General features: G+C 44.8%; 1 protein-coding gene across 2 annotated transcripts in view; it reads left to right on the top strand.

Annotated features, from left to right (window-relative positions):
- The window catches only part of RCSD1 (RCSD domain containing 1), a 29,019-nt gene extending 4,456 nt beyond the window's left edge, over positions 1–24,563 (top strand). The window contains exons 2-7 of one of the 2 annotated variants that reach the window (XM_015879154.2): positions 17,592–17,699; positions 19,359–19,448; positions 20,368–20,439; positions 21,683–21,886; positions 22,133–22,781; positions 23,580–24,563. In XM_015879154.2, coding sequence (XP_015734640.1) covers positions 17,592–17,699; positions 19,359–19,448; positions 20,368–20,439; positions 21,683–21,886; positions 22,133–22,765 — 1,107 coding nt within the window. In that variant the 3' untranslated portion in view covers positions 22,766–22,781; positions 23,580–24,563. The remainder of the gene's footprint in view (positions 1–17,591; positions 17,700–19,358; positions 19,449–20,367; positions 20,440–21,682; positions 21,887–22,132; positions 22,782–23,579) is intronic. The other variant, XM_015879163.2, reaches the window with a different exon arrangement.
- The last annotated feature ends 242 nt before the right edge of the window (positions 24,564–24,805 follow it).

The following is a 24,805-nucleotide window of genomic DNA, read 5'->3' as shown; positions in this document are numbered from 1 at the left end:
CTAAATGGCAGGGCATTTACCATTGAGCGGCATATTATGCGTACCTTCTCTACCACATTCCCAGGACCTGCTAATATGAAGAACAGGGAAAACATCAGAACTGCTTTACGGATAGCTGCCATGGGTACTGCTTAGGAAGCTCTGCTGGCTTTCAACTAGGAATTAACCAACCCCATACAGTCTAGGGGAGATTTTCTCCTCTGTTTCCAAGTAGGTTGGTTAATAGCTTTAGAGGGGTGGATGCTCTTTTTCCTCTACACCAACTCTATAACCTCATTTTGGGATCTGAGATAACAGCTGTAATAGCAGCAAGAAAAAAGCTGTTTGGAGGACTTGTCTCTTTTACAGGTGAAGACCTCTTGTTACCTGTAGGTGGTATAATACTGCAAAGACACAGCTTATTTTGATGTCTAATGGACAATTATATGCCATCAGCATCTTGAAACACAGCATGGATGAGGATGAATTTGGTCTATAGACAAAAGATCTGTTGTGTAAGAAGTTATTTTACAGACTCACTGCACAGTTGTTTCACACCAAAGGCCTGGGGCTCTTTGTTCTAATGGTCTTTCATGTAGGTGTTTCACTTCATCCAAGCCACTTAAGGATCCAGCTTTGCTCTCATGCCAGAAATGCTTTTACATTTGCATCAAGTCTGAGGTATACCTCTGTGGTATCTTCTCCTCAGTATATGGGTGTTGGTAACATACTGACAGAGACAAGGCTTATCTGCTCCATTAGTGCAGACAGAAGTTTTCACCTGTGAGAGAGAAGAGATTAGACAAAATTCCTCTCAGATAGGAATGCATCACTTGCTAAAAGGAGCTTCTTCAAATTCTCTTCAAAGACTCAAACCTTGCTTGCTAAATTGACACCTCATACAGATGCATGTCATTTCCCTTCTGTTCTTAGCATCAAATTTTAATAGAACTCAAACCCCATACAGCAACCAACAAGGTGGTAAGCTCTTTTTTATAACCTTGTGTTCTTGTGGAACCCTTTATAATGAAATGCACACTGTTTTGGTCAGTACGGATGACTAGTGGCCAGTTTGCAAAAGATACTGATTTATCAGTGCCAACTTCAACAAAGTCTCTCTTCATCTCAAATATCTGAAACTCATGCTCTTAATACCATGCACGACTGGACCACAGCTCAGATTGTGCTGTTGTGCAGTTTGGTAGCTATGGCACGCAATGGTGCTTTTCTGGGCATACTGAAGCATTTCACAAAATTTAATACCTCTGCCATATGCTCTATCATGAAACCAGGCTACGTGCTTCTTCTTAAAGCAAGACATTTAGTACTCACATAGACCATAGCTTTTTTAGGACAATAAATAATGTGTGCAGTTTGGAAAGCCTCAGTATCTAGTGGATACAGACCAATTATTTGTTCGGAGCTTTGTGTGAATGAGAGGACAAGCTAACTCAGAAGAATGGAAGCAGACAACTCAGGCTATACAGTCAGATGGGACAGGAATCTAAACCTTTTAACAGGAGAAATGATCGCTCAGTGCTTTGGAAAAGCAGTATGCCTAGCAATAACGGGATCAAAATGAAGAGGTATATCTCACCAAATAGCAGGAAGATCTAGCAGTGAGATCGAGCAGTATTTGGAAGTTATTTAAAGGTAAAGGACACCTCTTTTCCCAGAGTAATTCACCTGGAGAGAGCATTAAAAAGCCAATGTTGGGAGCTATCTTCTGTTGAATTCAAGCAATAGTATTGATGGGGCTACCAGAAGGGCAGGACAGTGCTGTTTCTGTTTCTGCAGTCCTTCTGTGTGTGCAGCTGTGGGCAGTAGTCAGTGGCAACTCAGCATCAGGACCAGAAAGCATTTATGATTCCTTCCTGCTACATCACATCATTCAAGCCCTGCAAATTTCTGCCTTCTGGAAATTTAGATCAAAATAAACTGACATAATACACAAAAGGTTCTAGGAGCCATCACACATAAAACACAAAACTGATGCTACTCTTTCTTCCTGATTTAAGAATGGATTTCTTTATCCTGTAAAACTGTGAACTGCAACAGTAGTAACTGCTGTTTCAAGTCAACCCTCTTGAAATACCTTACTCCTGAGTACCATTTTCCACTGATGTAAGTTTGGGTGAAAAAGGTCCACTTTGTTTCTCTGCTCTTTCCACATACACACACTTGAGCTTGTGTGCCAGGTTTCCTAGGAATTTCAACCCTTGGGCCATGCAGCTTGTGTGTATTTAACTTGTGATATGTGTTCTCTAATTTGGTTTCCTTGCTAGTATTTATAATGAGCATGGAGTTGTCAACACCATCCCTCTATGCAAACCTGGTATTTTCATTGCCAGTTTCAGTTTCAAGCTGTTTGTTCCATTAGAGCAACAGGGGCTGTCAGTGCAAGCAAGTACACATGTGCACACCAGTCCTGTAGATAGCAGGTGTCTGTAAACAGAGCATAGAGAGAAAAGGGATGGACTGCTAAATACTCTGGACTATGAGGTAACAGGGCACAGAAATGAAACAAGTCAGGCAGGTCACTCATGCAGAAAGGAAACAATTTCAGCACAGTCACTTTCATCTCTATTCTTGACACAACTGTCTTTTTCACTGATGCCAGGACTATTAACCTTATGTAATCTTGAGTTCTGCTCCGCATAGCAATTTCAGCTCTGAGATCAATGTCTTTCCCACTAATATCAAGACTTTTACTCTCATGTAACTTCAAGTCCTACTGTGTATAACTCAAGAAACCTTTGCCCACAGGCTGTACCATAGGATTTATTGGCTTTTGTCCCCCTACTCCTTTGTATACACTGAACACGGAACTCATTGTATTTGACTGCCCTCCTGCACATCTCCAGCTCTCAGCATCTTACACTCACACTGCTCCAGTTCTGATCTCACATGACTGCTGTAGATCACCCATCAACCACTTCCTCTTGCCAGACCCTTCAAGGAATTGCTCAGAAGTATGGAGCTCAAGGTCCAGTCCTACAGTGTCCATCCCACAGCAGTTTCACACTCTGACAGAGCAAAGTGAGGTCTGCATCACCCACAGCAGCAATTCAAGCCTTTGTAGCAAGCATCAATTTATGCTGTAGATTCTCAAAGGCCAAAGCTAGAAGTCTTATCTTTTTGTTACCTATGGAAAGAATGCACTGAGTCTGTGCTTCCTGTACATCTGGTGCCAGTGCCCCAACTGCAGAAACTGGGTCTGAGACTGAAGGAACTCAGTCCCTCTTCTTGTCACAAAAAGAACATGCAGGAGTTTCAGACAGCTGATGAGAGGAAGAAATAGAACATTGGTGTGGGTAGGGTATTTCAAAGCTCCTACAAACATTGAATTTCTCTTTTATGGGGTTGTCAGGAGAACTTTATAAGCTGGTTAACTCAAACAGAACTGATTGTCCTCAGATAACAGAAAAATCCATATCATAGGCTAAGCTGTAGCCTGGGGATTGCTTATGTGCATTCTCCTGAGGATATAGAATATATTAGAAGTCACTAGTCGCACACTAGTCAAAGTCGCACACCAGTGGAAGTCACTAAATTCCTAATGTGTCGTTACAGCTGATCCAGACTCGGCTTGAAAATTTGTGTAGACATTTTCAAACAATAACTGCAAACTACAGCTGCTTGGATTTATTTGCCCAATGTAGGCCCAGCTCTTCAGGAGCTCCAGAGCCACAGGGAGGGCAGCTGCTGAGAAAGAAGTCACGCAAATCCAGTTCCTAAATGCAGCAGGTGCTGCCAAGTTTTCCAGGGTTCCACTGAAAAGACAACTCTGTGGATATAGCTTAGCATTCACACCTCAAGTTGGCCGCTAGTTGCATGCTGACTATCGCTTTCCTCCTTTCCATATCTGCATATCTTTTTAGACTAAATTCCTGGCCCAGATAAATATGAACCTCCTTCTCCACCCTGCTTGTATCCAGTGTAGACCTAATTTAATAGCAATGTGTTACAAAGATAGTACAGTCCTAACTGATGTATCCTGGAACCCACAGCAGTTGGGAGCCCTGTGCAGGCTCATTTACCCTTCTGACTTTCCATTCCCAGCATGATAAATTGAGAAGAGTTGAAAACCCGTGCTGCTACAACCAGGCTGTATCTAGTACCGAGTTTAAATTAGGAGGAATCACTATCTACTTAAAATATTTTAGCCAAAGCATTTTGAATGGTCACTGCTTCTTCACATTCTCTGTGTCCTTTCATTGAAAGTTCAGTTACTTTGATTACTAATTTGGCCTTCTGAATAGCTTCAGATTAGGCAATTAATTCAGACTGAACATGTAACTGCATCTTCAACTGCTCCACCAGTCCAAGAGTTGTCCTTCCTCATCCTACCTGAAGCATCTCGTGCCTGAGTCTCCTCCTGTTGAAGTTCATCTTCAGACCTCTGCTAAAAGCTGGCCTTTTCTTTGCCCCACATGAAACAAGCAAAGGAGAAGCCAAACTGGAAAGCAGTTGAAAGCTAATACACAGGACTGAGCTGCTTCCTATGGCTATTCCATTAAGTCAGCTCATTGCCTTCAGAGCAGCTACCCAAGTGTGGCAATTTGTGTAGGTGGGAGCAGAGTGTGGCCTTGCATTGTGTCTATAGCTGCAGTGCTATGAAAGTTATTTAAAGCCTCACTATGTTTCAGCTGGTTTAAAATAATGATTTTCTGCAAGGCACATTTTAATCAGCTGAAAGCTGGTTGTTTCAGGAGCCTCTATCAGACAAACATGGCTCACGTGTTTTATACTCTGTTCTCAAATATTACACACACATCCCCCATTTTCTGATCTATCTCTCTCTCTCCCCTGTGATTCAGGTGAGGAGAGATTAAGCTCAGGTAGGCTCAATGTACTTGTGCTCTCTGCAAGCAGCATGGGAGGTTCTGATAGTTGTTCTTCCATTAGCTTCCCCCTTATCCTTCTAGAGCAGCAAGAATTCCCTTAAATAAGACCCAGAAATACACATGGAGAGGCACCACCGATTAACTTGGGGCAACTGACAGGCTTGTACAGTCCCCATACCCAGCAGGAACAACAGTCAGAAGCCAAAAGGGAAAGATCTGGAAGCTGAGAATGATCCTGGGGTAAACCCAGGCCAGGAGTATAAGTTGAGCAAGCATCTGATGCAGATGGTGTGCTGGGTAAGTGGATGATGTCTTACAATAGCTATTAATGCTCTTCTTCAGTACTACTATCACACCCCTCAACCATGGCGACATTTGCTAGGAGCATGAATATCTCAAGGACAAATCCCAGATACTGGTTGTATAAACTGCTAAAGGACACATGGGAAGACATGCACTTCAGTTCAGCCAGACTGCAGTCTTGATCACAGCTGTTGTCAGCTGTAGATTAGGATATCAGCATCACTGTACTAGGGATAGAGACCAGCCCTTGGCTCTGAAGGAGCTCCTGCAGATCTGGTGTGTCTCTAAATTCCTAAACCACACAACTTCAGTGACTTACCTATTCAAAGAATAATTCCTGAGAAATAACCCTTTTAGTCCCCCCAAAAGCCTTTCATTTGCATTTTAGTTATCTGTAGTAGCTCATGCTGAGTTGTATCCACCAAGTTTTCAGGCAGCAGTTGTTGCTAGAGGGCTCCCATCAGACAGAGAGAAGGTGTTGCTGACAGGGCTGTATATCCTGCTTGACACACAAGAAAAAACAGAGTTCCTCCTGAACTAAACTGAAAGCTATGCAGGTGTTCATTTTATTAAGTTTGGAGAATTCAGCAGTGGTGGTGTCTGAAATAGATCAGGGTTCTTCAGTTATTGAGGAAAGTGGTGCAGTGGCTCTGAGATGATGCTGAAATCTTACTGCCAAAGTACTGCCCATTAGCTTTCTTCAATTTGCCTTTCCTTAAGGCAGTTAAGGAACCTGGTTTTCATCATCCCAATTCACATTTTTGTAATCTCGGCGAATAGAAATGTTTGGTATTATCTGCTGCAAGAGTCTGGCTCACTGTCAGAACTCATGTTTTAGACACACAAAGTATTTCCCCAAAAACACTTTGTGCTATTGTAAACTCAGAGGAACGAAACTGCAGATGTGTCACTGGTGTTCACTTGGAGCAAGAGAAGAACTCTACAGCATTAAAACTGTCCTTTTAGGGCCAAATTTTCATTTATGATGACCAGAAATTTCTTGAAACTGTTTGTTCCAGATAAATACAGCCAGTATTTTTAAACAGACATATTAACTCAAAAGAAATCGAAGGACACTGAGTTCCCATGCTTTCATAAAAGGAGGACACTTTCAATAAGTCTTTTAGCAAAGTCAGACTTAGTAAGTGCAGTTTAATTAGTGGCATGGTTCTATGTCATTGCTAGTGCACCCCAAAGCCTCAGAAAGGAGAACCTTGTGTTGTGTGTCTGGGCTTAAAACATAGTGCTGATGATTTTTTGAAGTAGGTGCTGTTTCAGGTTACAGGAAAGCTCCTCCTGCGCAGAGCTGCTCCATAGAAGGGCTGCTTTACTGCTCCGTGCTTTTCAGTGTTACCCACCTCATGTGGTTTAGTATGGCTGGACTCAGCCAGAATGCAACTTCATCCACAAACCTTTTCCTGCTGTCTGAAATTATTTCCAAGCCGGCTGCTTGGCCTGTCTGCAAGCAGTAGTGTCAGCTTTGTAATGCAGCAATTACATAAGCACAATCCTACAGGAAAGGCTAAAAACATTTCTCCTTGAATTGATTGAATGTGTTAATGACATTTATCTGCTTGCTCCGCATTCTGAGTTATCTTGTCTGTAGATATCTGGCCAATGTAGATTTTTTTGCCATCTGGTGAGTCCTTCTATAATTTTCTGTTCATTGACCACAAGCAAATGTTATTAATCTTAAAAATCTAGTGATCTTAATGATCATGGTCTCTTCTTACTATACACGGTGCTGCTTCTCCCCTTCACGGCGTTAGGGTCATAGACACTTAACAGCCTTTTATTACAGCTCCCTACCTCTCCTCTGGGCTTCCTGTGTGCTCATTGCAATAGGAGTCCTCTTGCCCTCCTGGTCTCTTCTAAGCCTTTTTTGCATATTGTCTTCTGAATCTTACTTCATTGTTTCATTTTTACTACTTTCATCATCTTTGAGCTTCTCCTTCCTCTCACATTGTTGACTTAGAAGTTTAGGGAAATCACACTCTGACTCTACTTGCTAAGCCTATGTATGCTATTGTGCATGCAGACAATTGTAGAGTACAGCTGTGCAGCTACAGACAGGAAGAGTAAGCTGAACAAAGAGGCCAAGAAAAACAAGGGATGCACGTGACCAAGACATGAAATCTGTTGTCTAGCAAAGTGTCCTTAAGACACCCTTATAACTGTACTGCATATTATCTTTTTCTCTTTTTTTCCCCTAAAAAAATCAGGTTCTTTTAGCAACCAGACTGAAATTCCATCAAAAAGATCAGCCCTTGGTAGGTGCTATGTTCTCAGGACATACTTCGGAAGAGTTTCATGAGCTTCTCAATATTAGTATGTGCCCAAAGTGTTGCACAGAATCCAGATGGCTACATTCCACACAGCCCAACAGAGACCAGGTGCTGCAGTTCATTGCCTCTTTAGGTAAGGGTGGCACTTGATCAACCCTTTCTTGGCATCCTTTGATAGATATGATAAGACAGTTGCTCAGGAAGTGGATGGCCTGGGCTCAGTTCTGTTGTCAAGGGGTGTGGCCTTGAGACACACTGGTCTGTCTAACAAGAGATGGGTTTTAATCTGTTGCTGAGGTCAGAGCCAGGGCAAGCACTCACCAGCCTTCTTGCTGAAGCCCTGCCTGCACGTAGCAAAGAATCCACGGTTCTCTAGGGCAGAAGGAAGTGTTCACCTGTGTCCTAATGGGCTGAATTCTCTCCTGATAGCTATCTCCTAGTCTGTCTCCTGACAGATTTCCCTCAGAACTGTCTGTGTTGTATGCAGCAATTGCTAATGCACATAGAAATGCACAAAATAGCACGTTGCTGTCTCAGTCAAGGCTCCCAGCCATGAAGCTTTTGAAGGTTTGGAGCAATGTTCAGGTAATACAACTTACAGGCACTATGCAATTGCTAAATACTCTCATTTCTAATGAGGACAGCCAAGGTTTAATGTGCATCATTTGCAGTGATACTGGTTTTACTAATCTCACCAGGCACTGTTTAGAAAACACAGACCAGGCACTCCTGAGAATTACATACCGTGGCATAAAGAAAAGAACAACTTGTCATAAATTGAACTTCAGAAATTTGCAATGCCAGCCAAAGACTAATACAAGGTGGCTGGCATTCTCTTCCTATATAAGGGCCTTTCCAGAACAGATAGGATGAGTTACTAATAAAATCCACATAGGCATACAGGAGTCTGCTTTCTTCACTTTTGGGTCCAGGAGGCTGCGAGGAGAGCAGCAGAAGCCCCACCTGATTAAATAAAACTGAGACTTCATGAAGAAATACCTTTCAGAAAATGTTATGAAAGCTGGCATTGTTACCAGCCTTCCTTCAATCATGAAAAACAACACTACAAAACGTTAGGATTGTACCTATTTTGCAAGGAGAAGTGCATAGAAAAAGGAAGATGGGCAAGAATGCCAGGAGATCTCCTTGGATCGACAAGGAGCTCCTGGACTTACTTAAGTGCAAAAAAATTCTATACAGAGTGGAAGCAGGAACGGGTTACCTGGGAGGACTACAGAGAAGTTGTCCAAGCAGCCAGGGATCAGGTTAGGAAAGCTAAAACCCAGATAGAATTAAATCTAGCCAGGGACATAAAGGGGAACAAGAAGAAATTCTACAGGTATATCAGTGATAAAAGGAAGGCCAGGGAAGATGTGGGCCCTCTCCAGAAGGAAACTGGAGACCTGGTCATGAGGGATATGGAGAAAGCTGAGGTGCTCAATGACTTCTTTGCCTCAGTCTTCACTGGCAAGGGCTCTAGCCACACCACCCAAGCTGCAGAAAGCAAAGGTAAGAACTGGGAGAAGGAAGATCCACTTGTGATAAGTGAAGATCAGGTTCTAGACCATCTAAAGAACCTGAAGGTGTGCAAGTGCACCTGACAAGCCCCATCCGTGTGTTCTGAGGGAACTGGCAGATGATGTTGCCAGGCTGCTATCCGCCATATCTGAAAGGTCATGGCAGTCTAGTGAAGTTCCCACTGATTAGAAAGTAGGAAACTTAAACCCCAGTTTCAAGAAGGGAAAAAAAGAAGATCCAGGGAACTAAAAGCTAGTCAGTCTCACCTCTGTGCTTGGCAAAATCATGGAACAGATCCTCCTGAAGGCCCTATTAAGGCACATGGAAAATAAAGATGAGGTGATTGGTGGTAACCAGCATGGCTTCACCAAGGGCAAATCATGCCTGACAAACTTGGTGGCTTTTTATGATGGAGTTACAGCATCAGTAGAAAGAAGAGTAATTGGCGTTGTCTACCCAAACTTGTGCAAAACGTTTGACACTGTCCCGCATGACATCTTTGTCACTAAATTGACAGAGTGGCTAGCTCTGCTCATAGCAGCAGGCACAGCATTGCTGGGGATAATGTCTGTACCTGTACTTGAATACCCTTAAAACACAACATCTAGCTTCAGCCACCTACTTAGTGATGTCTGTAGCCCAGTGCAGTTAGGGTGTTTTTTTATTTACAATTACCATTGGCTTCAATCTTCAGAAAATCTAGACAATCCCAAGTAACCTGAGAGAAGTACCAGAGAAGGACCCTGAGCTAGTTTCTCATCCAAACAAACAGCAAAGCTTTCTGGAGAAAAGTCGCACACCAATCACTGTGCTACTTAACCAGGCCCACGGGTATGGGTAGTGAAAGCCACTGAAAGAAGGATAGCCAGCAGAAATTTCCCTTCTATTTTAGTAGGTGAGGTAGAAGTACGTTACCACTTAGCTACAGCATAGCAGACAAGATCAACACAGAGCCCCTTCCTTTGAAAAGCATTTATCCCTTTACTCATTTCTACCAGATATCTCCCACTCTGTCCTGGTTCACTAGTCTTCCTTACATGAGCCTTTAAATCTGGCAGGTCTGAGTCCCTGTAGTTTTGAAACAACTGCACTGTGTTTGGGAGCTGCTTGCTGTCTTCTAGAGGAAGGCTGCTCATCATTACTGAGTTGAAATATCCTCCTGTTACCCTTTGTGCAGCACTTGACCCTGAGTGCCAAGATGGCAGCAGTTCACAAGGGAACCCGTAGAGGAGAAAATTAAGCCCAGACCACTGCAAGTCTAAAAAAAAATGTTTCCCTTAAGTAAACTCTTCCCAAACATGGAAAACTTTTACATATTTTTACATATTTCGTGTAAAGTAAGAATTTCCTGCCCTTTCTCCTAAAAACCAACATGCAATCTTCCTTTGAAGTCCCTGCTTCTCATACTATTCAGCTCTGTGTTATGGCCAAAACTTCTTTCTCACCATTATTGTGGCTATGTAACAGCCTTGCTGTTGAGTTCAGACACATGCTCATCCTATGTTCAGTCATCTGTGGTGGGATAAGTGTTGACCTGGGTACCATTTGAGGAGGGATGTTGTATGTCTCAGAGTTAGTCTTGTGGCTAACTCTGCTCTCAGGCAAGAAGCTCACTCTCTACTGTAAAATTTAGCAAAAGGAAGGATTTTAGAAGATACCTGACATTTTGCAAAATTGAGGTGTTTAGCTTCTGATAAAGGCTTATCAAAGAAAACATGACAGAAAAAAAAAAAAAAGTAGAAAATTACTATTTCTTTTCCAGCACAGAGGATGCCCTTGACAGAACTGCAAGGTATTTGCGACCTATCTTCACCTGGAAAATAACTTCAATAAAGCCATGGCAGGTTTGCAGAGGTGTGGCTCACATAGTACTCATCACAGCTTTTGCTGTGGTGGACCACAGCACAGTTACTGTCGCTCCTGTTCTGTAATGAATGGTAGGAAACGCAAATAGGAGCCTTGGACCTGAACTGCAGGGAACTACACAGACACAATGATAGACAGGACTGGCTATAAGGTATCACAGCAGTCACAGCTGCAGCCACTTCTATCTGGGGCTTCTGCCAATAGTTAAAATTTACCATGAGCAGAAGAGGAGCAGCAGCATTGCCAGATAAGAGGCCAAGTGAATAAATAAACCACATAAATCCCTCCTGAAACAGGGAGTTGGACAGTCTCCAATGAGAATGATTTGTGAAGAAGAGTAGAGAAAGAGATGGGAAGAAAAATGCTTTGCTGGGGTGAAGAGGGGTCAGTGTAGCAAGAAGAGGTTTGTTTATTCAAGGCTTACATCTTGGGATGTGTTGCTCCTTGAACCAGGGGCCTGGCATACTGCTGAGTTCCAGTCGGAACCATCACCGTGAGATTTCCTTCTAGGGATGTAAAAATGGGCTACACAAGTGTGAGCCCTCCCACTTCCTGGGTGATCTACGTTCAGCCCTCAGTGATACTTTCATGGATCACCAGAAGAATTAATAGGCTCAGACTGTGTCTGTATTCTAGCAGTTTTTGCAGCCTGGTTCTCCATGCTGTGACTCAGTTATTTTCCCATCTTCTTCACTTTCAGTTTACTCCTCTGGGGGAGTTTGTGTTCTAAACCTGCCTTTCTCACTTATTTCTCCTTCTGCAGTCCTAACAATGTTCCCCTTTCAAAATAATCTTGATGCCCTTGCAGTGCTCACATGGATATAGATAAACAGTTTAAATTATGTTGGCATGAGGAAGCAAACAGGGATTCATCTAAGTGGAAAATGGTGAGAGATGGCTTTGAATGAAACTAAAGACTATATATTAGATTTATCCATGGGCAATTTGGGTTCACTTGTAATTAAAACCTCTTCTTGAGCTTTTTAAAGTACATTTGAAGTGGAGTTTCTTACAAGCTATCTAATCTTACCTGCAGTGAACACAAGAATTGAAATAACTGGTGATTCACCAAACTCCATCTGCACAGAGGGAGTCTCTATCTCACAGAGGGAGAGGCATAACCTCACCATGGGGACAAGAGATGTCCACCCCCAAGGGAGCCCTGCCAGAGGGCACATGCCTTGCTACAGCATAACACATCACCCTCAAAAAGTTGTCTTCTGTGTCAGAAACAGGTACCCGAGCCATTTGAGAATGGCCATCTTGCTCTTTTAAGGCAGCAGATTGTGAAGGAGTTTGGTTACACTGAAGGAAAAAAAAAGACATTTCTATCAGATGAAGGTTATATTGCAAGCTGAGATGGTGACCCCAAGGTACATGGTGTAAGCTTCCCCCTGCAGACAAGGTCTCTGAATGGTTCGCTCTTTAAATCCTGCAGCTACCTTACTGAAAATTGAGACGGGTACATGTGGTGTCTGGGAAAGCTGTGAGCAGAAGGCACAAGTCTGCCTAGAGAGTGCTGCTTTGCAGGGTCAGGTGGGGAAGGGGAGCCTGTGCAAGGCTCTAGTTTCTCCTATATTCACTTGAATTTCAAAGGAAACCACAACATCATTTCACAGTATTTCTTATTGAACCCTGGCAGAGTGTAGTGATGTTTATTTTGGCAGGAGCTTTGGCCTAAGCAGATTCTTCCCCCAGACACCTCCCCCATCCCCTCCTTGGCTACATAGGTGCTATCGGTGCGGAGCTGCTCTTCCTGTGCAACACTGGAGGCCCCAGCACTCCCTGTGCCCACATTGACCATCTGCTGTGCCAGCTTTCTTTTCTGTTGGGTGGCATGGTGAGCCTGAATTTAAAATGATCTTCTATTTTTGATTGGGTTATCTGTAGTCAGAATTCTACCCTTGACCTGGTTTACAGCACAGCCCTGCAGGCAATTTCATCAGCAGAGTTGAGGAAGGGTAAGAAAAGAAGGTGCTCAAAACGGCACTGTGGGTAGAGAGAGAAGTTCAAAATATGCCCTCACTGTGTGCCTCTTAGAGCCATTTACAAGGGTTAGCAGTGAGTGTGAGGGCTGTGAAGAAATTCATATCACCCTCTGAGCAGGAGGACACATCAAGAAGGCTCTTCCTCAGAGTTTGGCCAAGCGAGCTGTGGTGAGGTCTGGCCACTCGGCTGCAGTCTGCTCCCTTGTTGAGCCGTGTCACCAATGCTGTTACTGAAATAATTGGGGTTAAAAATAAACTGGTAAAGAGTTAAGGGTAGTATTTTTAGCCCAGATCATTTCAGTGATCCAGTTTACAGCACATCCCTACAAACACGTTGGCATGAGGGAGGGGGAAGGAAAGGTCAAGGGATGAAAGAGAAATTGGAAACATGAGCTCTTTGTCCAAACCAGGATTTCATGAAATGGCACCCCAAAAGTGCTGACACGCTCTGCTTTTCACCTAGCTTACTGACAACTGGGTTTCTCATGGTGAAGCGCACTGAGGGCTGTCTGCTGAAGATCTCTGATTTCTGGATCCTGTTTCTGAGAGCACGACACCAGCCCTGGGCCTCTTATGCTATTTTGTGTCTGCCACTATGTTTATCATTGTTTTTGCCAAGTTGCTTTTGCTTCAGTAGATAGTGCAGCAATGAAAAACTCCATGGGAGTTAGGGGCTAGCTGTGCAGAGCTTATGCAAGTGCAGGGTATGAGAAGGCAGCAGGCATGATGGCCTGGTGTGAGGACTGCCTATGGGGAATAGTTCCTATGAAGCTCTTCAGAGCAGGGGAGGCATGCAGGGCTGGGCCTCAAAACCAAGTCTAGATGAATTTGCATGAGGACAAGAGTGGGAAAGTACACAGGACTGGTGCAAGCAGTCATGTAAGCAGTAGGTGGATTCAGAGCCACAAAACACTTTGTTCTTGCAACGTGCTGCAAAGTCACCCACCCTTGCAGTTAAAAGGTGTTCCATGCAGCCAAAGTATTGTAACTACAAAAGCAGGCACTTCAGAGGACTCCTAGCACAGTGGAGGACACATCTCTGCTGGCACTCACCCAGTATGTAGATGCTGCTTAAGCCCAAACGCTTCACTGTATGGTAACTAATAAACATTTGCTCTTTTCACCAGCCAAAGCAGATGCACAAATCCAAAGCAGAGCTTCTACCTCAGTGCCTGCTTCCAACACCTACTGGTCCCCCTTCTGACTAGTATTGCAGTCACTTATCACAGCCAGTGCCCAAACTTGTGGAGTACCAATCCCATGACATAGGGTCAGGACAGCTTTCAATTTCAGAGGCCGGGGGGTGGGGGGAGCCAGTTTTGAACCAATCCCAGCAGGATGTTCGAATTCATCCCCAAAACTACCTCTGGCCTTTCCAGTTTTTCCCGAGACTCTTTATAATTTTGATTTCATAAGAAACTCATTATCTGTAATAATACTCCCCACCTGTAGCTTACATCCATGACCTTTAGGAAAAGTTCTTTGTGAGAGCACAAGTGGTACAGACAGGAAATTGTGGCCTCTAGACCTCTTTTGTCCTTAGCACCTTCTTTAACCCTAGTACCTTCTGCCATTTTAGCTTGCCAATGTAGTCACGACTGCACCTTGAAAGATACATCAGGGATGGCTTTGGATACTTCTGCAGGACCTGATGGTGTGTCTACCAGGCAGCCTGTGAGAGAACTAGGGGCATACATCTCTACTAAAAATGGTGGTGCCTCTTCAAGCCATCTGCAGAATCGAGGAAAGTCAGGCAGCACATTTTGCTCTCACATCAGAGGCAATGACTCCAAAGGAAAAGGACTCTTCCAAAATAAGGAGAGGCTTTGGTGGGAAGTTTGAGTTGCTGAAATTGTACCTACCCCATGAATAATGGCAGAACTTTCTTCTTTAGCACAGCTGGAGAGGCTGGGTTCAGTCTCAAAAGCAAAGAGATGGGATTGGAAAAAAATATATATATATGAGCCAAATTTACTCAAATTTATATACTTATTTGGAAGAGGAAAGTGAGACCCTTTACGTAGAACTTCCTCTTTTGCAGACTGTCATGCTCATATTGATGGTGCAATTTAATTCCTGTTTTGCCTCTCAATCTGAAATCTTTCAGAATATGTGATGCTTAGATACTAATTTTTATGGAAGAATGAAGGACCTCAGAATAGCAGCCACCAAATGGCTGATGGAGTAAGTCTTGTACCCTGGCTCACCGCTTTTAGTTCATGCAGGCAGACCACATTTCTGACAGGTGCAAAATTCAAGTCTGCACAATTCTGCTGTTTTTGAAAAGAAGTGCAGAACTGCTCCTCATTGTCATTCAGAAAGTTGGTGGACTGTGTCACTGAATGGGGAAAAACACTAAGAAAGGGACAGAATGCACTAACACCCCAGGTCAGGGGAAAGCCAGCACCAAGCAGCCATGTCTCAGTGGTGTAGGAGGCTGAGGGCTGGTGCCAGCTCTACAGGGAGGGTGAGAACATGAGGCTTCCCCCTTCCTTGCCGTGCACAAACATCCCCTGGAAGTCAGCAGGAGAGTACTTTCCTTCCCATGTGAGGGAGGGAATTTTCCGCATCCAAGTGCCCCAGTATGGTGAACCTCCACCTCTAGGAGGCAAATAGCCTGGAACACCAGCTGGGAAAAAAAAAAAAAAAAAAAAAAAAAGAAAAGAAAAAAAGGAAAAAAAAAAGAAAAGAATAATAACCCACAAAAAAACAGCCCTGTAGGAAAAGCTGGACAGAGGACAGCAGTTCCATTGCCAGAAAGGATCTGAGAAAGGACTTTTCCTGTTGCAAAAGGCATAGTGTAATTGGAGAGCCTGCAGCTGGCAGTTTCAGGAGGACACAGCCCGTGGGCTACTTGTTCTAATCTTAGAATGGCATGCTCACTGCTTCCTGTGTGCTGGACTCAGGCTCCATATGCTGGAGAGCTGTGCTGCAATGCTACCAGCAAAACAAGAAATGCACAGAATCTGTCCAGCTGTACAGCTCCAATCAAATCTAGAGAAAAGGAGCCGTGTTTTCAGACTGGAGGGCAACAAGTTTAACAAAAACAGCCACACAACATCCCCAACGTAAGAGGTCAACGAGGCCAACAGGAAATGCACTGCCTTTTCTGGGTGAAGGCAGAGGACTGTGAAAGAAGCACAAGTATGAGAAGAAAAGAGACTATAGGGGAGGCAACCCTCCCACACAAAATTCTGGCACCTGCAACTCCTCAGCCTTAGCTGAGTCAAGCACCTGGATTCTTTCTCCTTTCCCCAACTTCATCCTTCTTCCCCTCCTTGTCCCAGGCAGCCCTTCCTGAACAGCATGGAGCTCTGGAAAGGGTTCTGCCTCCCCACTGAGCCCAGCCATCGTTGTTTTGTGCTGCATGTTGTCCTCCTCATCTGCTTTCTTCATGGGTCCTTCCTTTTCCCTTCTCTGCCACTTCCCCTGCCTCTGATGACTCTAATGAAGGCAGAGAAGATGGAGGGAGGAGGTGCCAGAAGCTCGCTGAGAAGACCAAGCTTGAATTGGCTTTTGTGGGTGAATGCGAGAAAGCTGGTCAGAAGTGTACAGGAAGATTTTAAGAGGAAAGATATGGTGAGGATCCTGGAAACAGAATAACAGCATCTACTGGGGGCACTTACTGGGAGCTACCACTCTCTGAAAAGGAGAAAGGTCCTTTGGCCAGAAGAAACAGCCCATGCATGGGCCAGCTTGGTGTTCTGGGGGCCTTTTACCTCCATCGATACTGAAGAAGTGGTTACATTAACTAACCAGCCAGTTCTTCCAGGCAGAGCAGCATGAAGGGAGAAGGAAGAACACCACTGGAGAAACAAAAATGTTTTCCTCGAACTACAGCTTTTGGTGTACTTTCTGATTGAGAAATAGAAATGTGTAGAGCATGAAGGACAAGAAGCATTGTGCTGGTCATGCAGTAATACTGGTGAGTGATAGAGAGTGAAGGCTCCTTTCCTGTGGTTCATAGCCTGGTTTGTAGTCTTGAGGTCTCAGTTACCAACAAAACAAGGACTGTTGGCTAGATATTCACAGTTCCTCTGGTTTGGTTTTCACTGAATCAGATACTGAAGACAAAGAACAAAAGTTTCCTTTCATGAGCTTTGATTTCAAGGTTTACTCCTGCCCTTTCATGATACACACATAGCAAAGAAAACAAGGTAACTGTGGGATGAGCAGGGCTGTTTGTTGCAGGAAGAACTGCACCACCCAGTCTGCAGCAACCCTCCCACTTCTCAGCCTGCTTTGGCCCAGCAGAGTGGAAGCTTCCCTCAGCACTGGTATTTCCTCTCTCCCGCCCACCCACCTGATTCTTTCATTGCCATCAAAAGCAGAACAGCACAGCGACATCCCTGGGGAAACAGTAGGTTGCTGCAGGGGCAGGGAACGGCTTCTGATAGCAGAACCATAGGAAAAGGAAGGGCGCTTGTCACTAGGGCAGCAAAAATGGGTGGGAGGGATGAGAAGAGAATAGGGATGTCATTTATCACTCAATTCCATCAGTTCACTTCTAGGAAAAGAGAGGGAACATGAAAAATACTCAGTATAGAACCTTCAGCCAAAGATGAAAAGTGTATGAATTACTAATTGTATGTGATTCTACTGACTACCTTAGATATTTGAATGTACTGCTATGTCCTGTATTCCAAAAACTTCTGCTCTCAGACTGGATGATCGATGCCAGATGTGAGAAACTCTGCTTAGTGTCGTTGCTTACTCTTGAACTTTGTAACACACAAGCGGGCTCCTCTCTATCCTGCTTGCTTTTCCCAGCCTTTGCTCATAGCACACTGTTTCTGATTTGTCAGAACAGGCCAACGGAGACCAATTCAGAGGTGGACAAATCAGGATCGCCCTCAGTGGCTCAGCTAGCAGGGAAATTCAAAGAGCAAGCAGCCAGTATCACTGGAAAAGAGGTAAGGAGCTTTGCAGCCACAAGCAGGTAATGAAGTGGGAAATGAGGCACTTGCTTCTGCCTGTAGAAGTTAGAGCCTCAGTGTATAAATCCACCTTGATTTTGAATCTCCTAAAAGGCTTTGTCTCATGCAAGCTATGACATTATCTTTGGTGCATTGCTGATTTGTGCATGTTTTTTTGGTAGAGCCACACGTTCACACTGTAACTGAGGTGCTCTAAAGTTGGGTGGGATGTGCACGTATCCCTAACAGTAGCAGGCAGCAATGCATGTACTGTGTAGGCTGGCTTTTGTGGGCTGAGGGTAGCAATGAATAATAAAGAAGCTAATTTTGAACCATGGAAGAAAGTGGCAAACAATAGGTTACGTAGAGCAGAAGCCAGTGCCAGGTTACTAGCACCTTGCTCACAAAAGGAGAAAGTCTCCTTCAGGTACTTCCTTCTATACATTTCTGAGACAGAAAGTTATCTCCTTAATTGCCCTTGTTGCCTCTTTGCCATAGTTACCTCTTTGTAGTAACAACATTTCAGACTCCGTGCCTATCTCTGTCATTCTGAGGCTTTAGTTTACTGAAAGCCCAATATGCCAAGCATTCAACTCACAGGTTGTCTTTCACCAGGTAAGCAGAGCACTTGAATACCTCTCTTAGGAAGAAAGCAAAATCAAAGTGTTTATGAATGGATTCTAACATTTTAGGAGAGCCCTCTGTATCACTACACACTTTTTAGATGTGTAAATGCCTATTGACAGGCCCTTTCCAGTCAGTAGGTTTAATACTCCTTTAAAACTGAACTTTTCGCTTTTCTTGCTCAGCTGATTTCAGTTTTGTCCCAGGCTGGACCTAAGGGCATCCTCCTTGTAACCCATCATGTCTGTGGTGGGATGCACTGGTGACCTCTGTTGTGTGGGGCTGAAGTGCTGCTGTTTATCAGAGGTTAACATTCACATAGCTGGGCCCCAGGCTAGGAATAACCAGTCTCTCCCCAACTGTTAATTTTTTCTTCCAGTCATCAGTACACTACCCCATCCATCCCATTATAGTCATTTCCTCTTTTTAAGGTATGGGATTTAATTGCACCAAGTTCCTCATCCTTAGGAAGCCAGAAAGTTCCCAGACCTTCCTTATGTTATCTGCAGACCTCTGCTGTTCCCAAGCCCAGGAAGGGTAGAGGGGCCTCACAGTGAAGGAAAAACTCATTTTCTCCAGGGACTGAGGAGGACAAAGTTTCCTGTCTTTTCTCACCAAGCTGCCTGTCGCTTCCCCACAGCTTTCTCAGGCTGGCCTCAGATTAATGGCTGCATGGATGGTCCTTAACCCTTGCTTGACCTATGCCAGCAATGAGGAACCTATCAACCAGTGAACCTCTGACCATCACTGTGGCACAACACAGCATTGTTTGATTGCAGAATGGTGGGGTTTCAATAAAACTGGGTATTACTGCTGCCTAGTGTGCTGTAAGATGCTGTGAGCCTCGCACGCTGGTCATGTATCCATACATTAATGTCATATGGTGCCTTTGGAAATTTCCTTTAGGTAAGCTAAGCCCTGCCATCCGAGCAGGTCACTTACAGAGCATGCTGTTTTGTGCCTGAATTTCACTTAACCAAATAACAACAGGCTGATGTTCCTTCTGCTGAGTTGGTTGCTTTCTTCTCTCAGGTGCCACCACATAAGCCAACTCGGAGGAAACCGCCATGCTCCCTTCCACTGTATTCCAACAAAACTGAGACAAGCCAGAACAATGGGCAAGTGAGTTATCAGTTTAACCCAGGGACAAATAACCTCTTCTCTGCAGTCTGTTTTCTCATGAGCCATGAGCTTGCAGGTAGCACAGCAATTAAGCTGTGCAGCAGGAGACATCAGTCATGCACCATCAAACTTCCCATGCTTACACACAAGCACTGACTCAGAATTAGCAGCACGTTGCTTCCAACTCTGGTAACACACGGACACTTCCCATTTTTATTGCTTTTGCTTTTAACCCTACTGCACTGACAGATGCACACAGTTACCACCTTTGAATTGTTTTAAAGCAGGAACTGCTAGCATTTATTACATTTGAACACCATTTAGCACAGGAGACTAATATTTATTTATTTATTTTAGCTTCATATGAACATGAAAGGTTCAAATATAGTGGCAGAACAATTCCGCTCTTCAGAAAAAGGGAATAATTAGTTTCTTTCAGCAATGCCTGCAGAATATTGTCCTGAGATGTCCCCCATACAGCACTCTTGAACGAGCAGATCCCAGTAAGGTCCAAAGAAGCTGGCTGCTACCCACCCAAGTTTATATTCAAGCCTTTGCTAATCACTTCTGTCTTTCTGTAATATCAAAGTATGAGGTTTATCCACCAGATTTCACATCATTGCCTGCCCTTAAGGAAATGGTTGTTGAACGTTCTTTTCTGATAGCTACAGGCTCTCATTGCCTCCTTGCCAGAGAAACACAAACTTTAAAGTCTCACATTTCTCCCTTTTCCTTTGGATCTAGAAAACAAAAAGGGAGTGTGGTTAGGAATGAAGGCGGCAAACTTTTGTGTGAATGCCTTATATGAGGCTTCATGTACTTCCCTACAAGCACTTTCAGCCCTTCTAAGTTTTGTCCGCACTTTTTTTTTCTCACCTACTTTATTGTGATCTTTTCATGGTTTCATTCTGTTTTGCAGAAGCCATCTCCAAATGCTTGTCCCATTCCCAAGGTCAAGGTGAAAAGCTCCCCCATGATTGAAAAGCTACAGGTAGGTCCTGGATGAGGAAACATGGCTACCCCAGCAAACTAAAACTGCTTGGCATTTGTCAGAGCCACTTCCCTTGTGGAGGAGCCACAAAGAAAGAGGATCCAGGAGCTGAGGGTGACAGCTAGATTGGGAGCGCAGTGGCCTCACCAACAAGGGCCCGGTTCCATAATGCATAAACGAGGGCAAAGCAGATCTGCTAATGGGTAACCACTGTCAGTAACACATGGGCATTGGTAGGTGAGTGTGGGGCACAGGATCATCGTACTAGACCTGAGGCATATACAGGTAAAAGCAGCTCATAAAGAAGAGGAGGAAAGATGTGGCTGAGATTTCCTGCAGCTCTTTCTCCACAGCAGTTTAAATCACTTGCATGTCTCGGGGAGTTGACCTGGAGCAAAGACAGGAAAAGTCCTGAGAGCAGACAGTGCCCTTGGGTCTCTTGCACTCCCCTAAGACTGCCTAGAAGCTCTGTTCTTTCCTGGTCTCAGTTCCCTGAATTACACACAAGCAACCTGTGCCTCCTGTCCTTTTTGTCTCTCAGTGGCACCTGATTCATGCCTCTGAGGGCAGCTCAACACTCAATAGCCCATAGACATGGTGTCCTACCATTGCCAGCTGCCACTCCTGGCAGCATGCATGACTCCTGGACATAATGCCTCCTGAGTGCCCCGACACAACGCAGGCCTTTTCATAGCAGTGTCCCTATTAATGCACCCAAGGACATTTGCCTGGAGAACTTCGTAATGGCAGGCTAGCACAAGGTGCTTTGCCGCAGTTAATCGCAACCTTGTTTCTTTCTATGGCCTTCTCTTTCCTCGCGGCTGCACAGATCATTCAGAAGACCTGCAGACCAACCTTGAAAATGTCAGGTCTGCTCGGGCACAAACAGGGATGGTTTAAATCTCAGTGTGATTGCTGACTGCTTGTTGATACCTTGGCTCAGCCACTGTACACTGTGCTGGCTTGGCTGGGTGACTGGAAAATCCCCAAAGTCCTTAGGATGACAAAAGAACTCATCTTGAGATCCAGCTGTTGGGGAAGGGCAAATGTCCAGTCATAACTCCTCTGCCCGGACTTGTTTGTTGACAGTGTCACCAGGAGAGACCCATAACCAGAAGGTATGTGGGCTATGACAGCTGAGACGCGGTGGCCCCGTGGTGTGAGCAAGGGTTCCTCCACGTGGTTAATGCATGTATTACACAACGGTGTCGCCCACAGCAGTGACGGCGATTTTTCTTTGCAGGCCAATCTGGCTTTTGCGCCAGCAGCTCTGCTGCCGGGAGCATCTCCCAAAAGCCCTGGTCTGAAAGTCATGGTTTCTCCGTTCAGCACCCCTCCCTCAACGCCCAGCAGCCCAGGGATCCAGCCACAGTCCAGTGAAGCAAGTGAGACGCCCGTCAGCTTTGATAAACCCCCAGAAGGCACCCAGCTGCAATTCTATAACAAGGTAGAGTGTGCTCCAGGTCTCCACTACAGCAGGATAAAGCTTGTCTGTTGCTTGCGGCTGAGGAGGAAGGAGAGGCTTTAGCCCTCGTTCCTGCCATAACAGCATGCAGCTGATAGCTGGGCAGGGTGGCTAAGGTGTTGTTTGTGGAGCCCTGACAGCCTGCCCCAGCATTTCCCTCTATTGTGCTTTCCTGCTTTCCAGTACTGTTCTTTGACTGCTTCGATGTCTGTTTTTTCTGCCTTCAAGGTGCGGACACGGGGATCAATAAAGCGTAGGCCTCCCTCCAGGAAGTTCCGAAGATCTCTGTCTGACTATGGAGATGGGGAAGATTTAGGGAACTTCATTCCCTCTCCAGAAAATGGTACTAAGGAAGATGGGGATGAGGTATTTGGGCATCAGGGCAAGACAGAGGAAGCAGAAACAGGGAACAAAGAAATAAAGAAACAGACGGTGCCTGATGAGAAGCCCCCATCGAGGAGAGGATCCAGCAGATCAGATAATGAAGAAAAAGAGGAAAAGCAGGCGGAAAAAGTGACTCCTTGCAAGAGTAATGCAGGAGATACAGAAAAAGAGGAGGAGGAGGTGTGTTGTGGTGCTCCAGGAGAGAACTCACCCCAGTCACCCTCTGAAGACAAGGAAGATAAGGTGTGTGAGGCTTCTCAGGAAACAGAGGAGGAAGGTGGTGCCTGTGAACAGGAGAAGGAAGAGAAAGAGAAGGAAGAAGCTGAAGAAAAGGAGACCAGTGAGAGCACGGTCACACAAAGAACGTCAGATGCTGAGGAAACACCAGTGGCACCTCAACCTCAGCAAGAGGCAGTGGGTTCAGAGACTGCCAGTGAGCCTTTAACATCACCCGTGCAGGACCAGGGCACAGAGTAGCCGTGAGGCACATTAGGTAAGTGTTGTCAGAATGAGAATAGCTCCTAAAATACCAGAAGATTTTGCTTACTAATAAAAATGCCAAGTGTGACAGAACATGACAATACTTACGCTGCTTCCCACACCTCAAGAGTATCAAACCTCTGCAGAGTCTTTAAGGCAGTACATTTAAAACAACCAGTACTCCAGGCTGGTCCTACAGAAATAAGGGATAAAGAGGCAAAGGAGGAACACACAATTCTGGCTGCAGTACAATAGAAAAGGCTCTCTGATGCCATGCACCCTACCCAGCTGCTGTTTTGAAAGCTGTTTGAAAGTAGAAACCATGCATAACTCTGCCTTATATGTACTATTTCTGTATACCTCCCTACATGGATATATTTTTATTGTTGTGTGCACACAGTGTATAGATACATGCATACATATACATACACCATATTTATAGATAAATACCTTGTTACACAAAAATTGTGTATGCATTCATTCATGATCAGCCCTGCAAGCAGCCTCTGCGAGCCTCCACCACTTGAAATAGAAGAGTATTTCCACTGACTAAAGCAGAGTTTGGTCCATATAGCTTCTTTTTTATTCTCCAGCCACTGAATATATAGCCACAGGGATCTGAGGAAACATCTCCTTTCACCTCAGCCTGTCCCCTTCTTAAATGTTATCCTTGGTTGGGCAAAAATTGAATGAAAGAGGCAGTCTAACATGGAAACCACCAAAGTATCCCAAGTCACAGATTCCCCACTCATGTATTTACTTAGACCTGTCATTATTTTTCATCGTTTTCTTACTTTTTCCTTCTCCAAAGGACATACCCACCCAGGATACAGGAGATGATGTGTGAATAGGAGACATCTAACTTAATCAAGGTGGAAGCTGCTGGAAAACCTTCCGTGGCAGGAGAGGAGCAGAGTACAGATATCCCCCGAGGACCAGACTGATCCCAGAGCTGAGTGGCTGTTCTCTGGCTCTCTGCTTTGCACCATCATATTTTGTGACAGTCAGAACAAGACACCGCCTTACAATCACTTGGGAGTACAAAACTGAGGTGTTGGCTGACATCCCAAGGTGGTAACTGGAGACTGAGAGACCTGCTTGCTATGTGCTGTCCTGGACCTGGCAGCCACCACCACTCCTGGGCCCTCTGCTCCTTATTCCTGCTGAACTCAAATGTCACTTTATTCTCCCCTGCGTTGGTCTTAGGTGAAGTTCATCAGTTACATACATATGTCTATGGTGCCTTTTCAGTAGCTTCTTTTGAAATATCTCGGGTTTTCAACTTTCAGTAAATAATGTTTTGATTGTAGGAAGAAAGAGTGTATTTTCTCCATGTACGTTAATGCAGACAATGTGAATCCTGAGTATGGGAAAATCTCTTAGGAAAACGTTCATAAAACATAAAATGCCTTTGAAGTGGGGGCTGAGCTGGCTGAGCTGTGAGAGCACTGAGAGTTTATCAGTTGAGAGCCAGCCACGTTGGCCCTGGTACACAATACAGAAGGGGCTTGTTGGAAAACAGGACCCCCACATCCTTTCTAGCCATGTTGCAGAGTATTGTGGCCTTTGGACCTATTTGAACGTGTTTATTAAAGCTTGTATTCCAGGGCAGGCTGCAATCATTTGCTGTATCCTGTTTCCTCTCTCAGCAGCGTCCCACCTGTGAGCGTCTGTGCCTGACTGTATGTATCAATTCAAGCGTGCCTGTTCAGAGAATGAGCATGTGTGTCCCGAGCAAGGGAGTGCAAATCTGAGGGAGAAACAGATGAAATAAACGGTGGTATTAAAACCAAAACAAAGCGTGCGTGTTTCCTTATGGGTCAGCGTTGGATCGTGAAGCAGCAGGGACCATTAGCACAGGCTGCACACAAACCTCACGCTCAGCTTTTCTACAGGCTGTTAGAGCATAGTGGAGGAAAACTCTTTGTCCACACCACGACACTGCACGACAGGGCACGAGAGCGCTTGATGGGAGGAGCTGGCTGCAGGCGAGAGGGGCGGGACATGAGTCAAGTGTTCAGCTGCGGGGAGCTGAGC

Source organism: Coturnix japonica, chromosome 1 (genome assembly GCF_001577835.2).
Source record: "Coturnix japonica isolate 7356 chromosome 1, Coturnix japonica 2.1, whole genome shotgun sequence".
NCBI lineage: Eukaryota > Metazoa > Chordata > Aves > Galliformes > Phasianidae > Coturnix > Coturnix japonica.
Note: the sequence above shows the minus strand (reverse complement) of the source record. Positions and strands in the feature narration are given on the sequence as shown.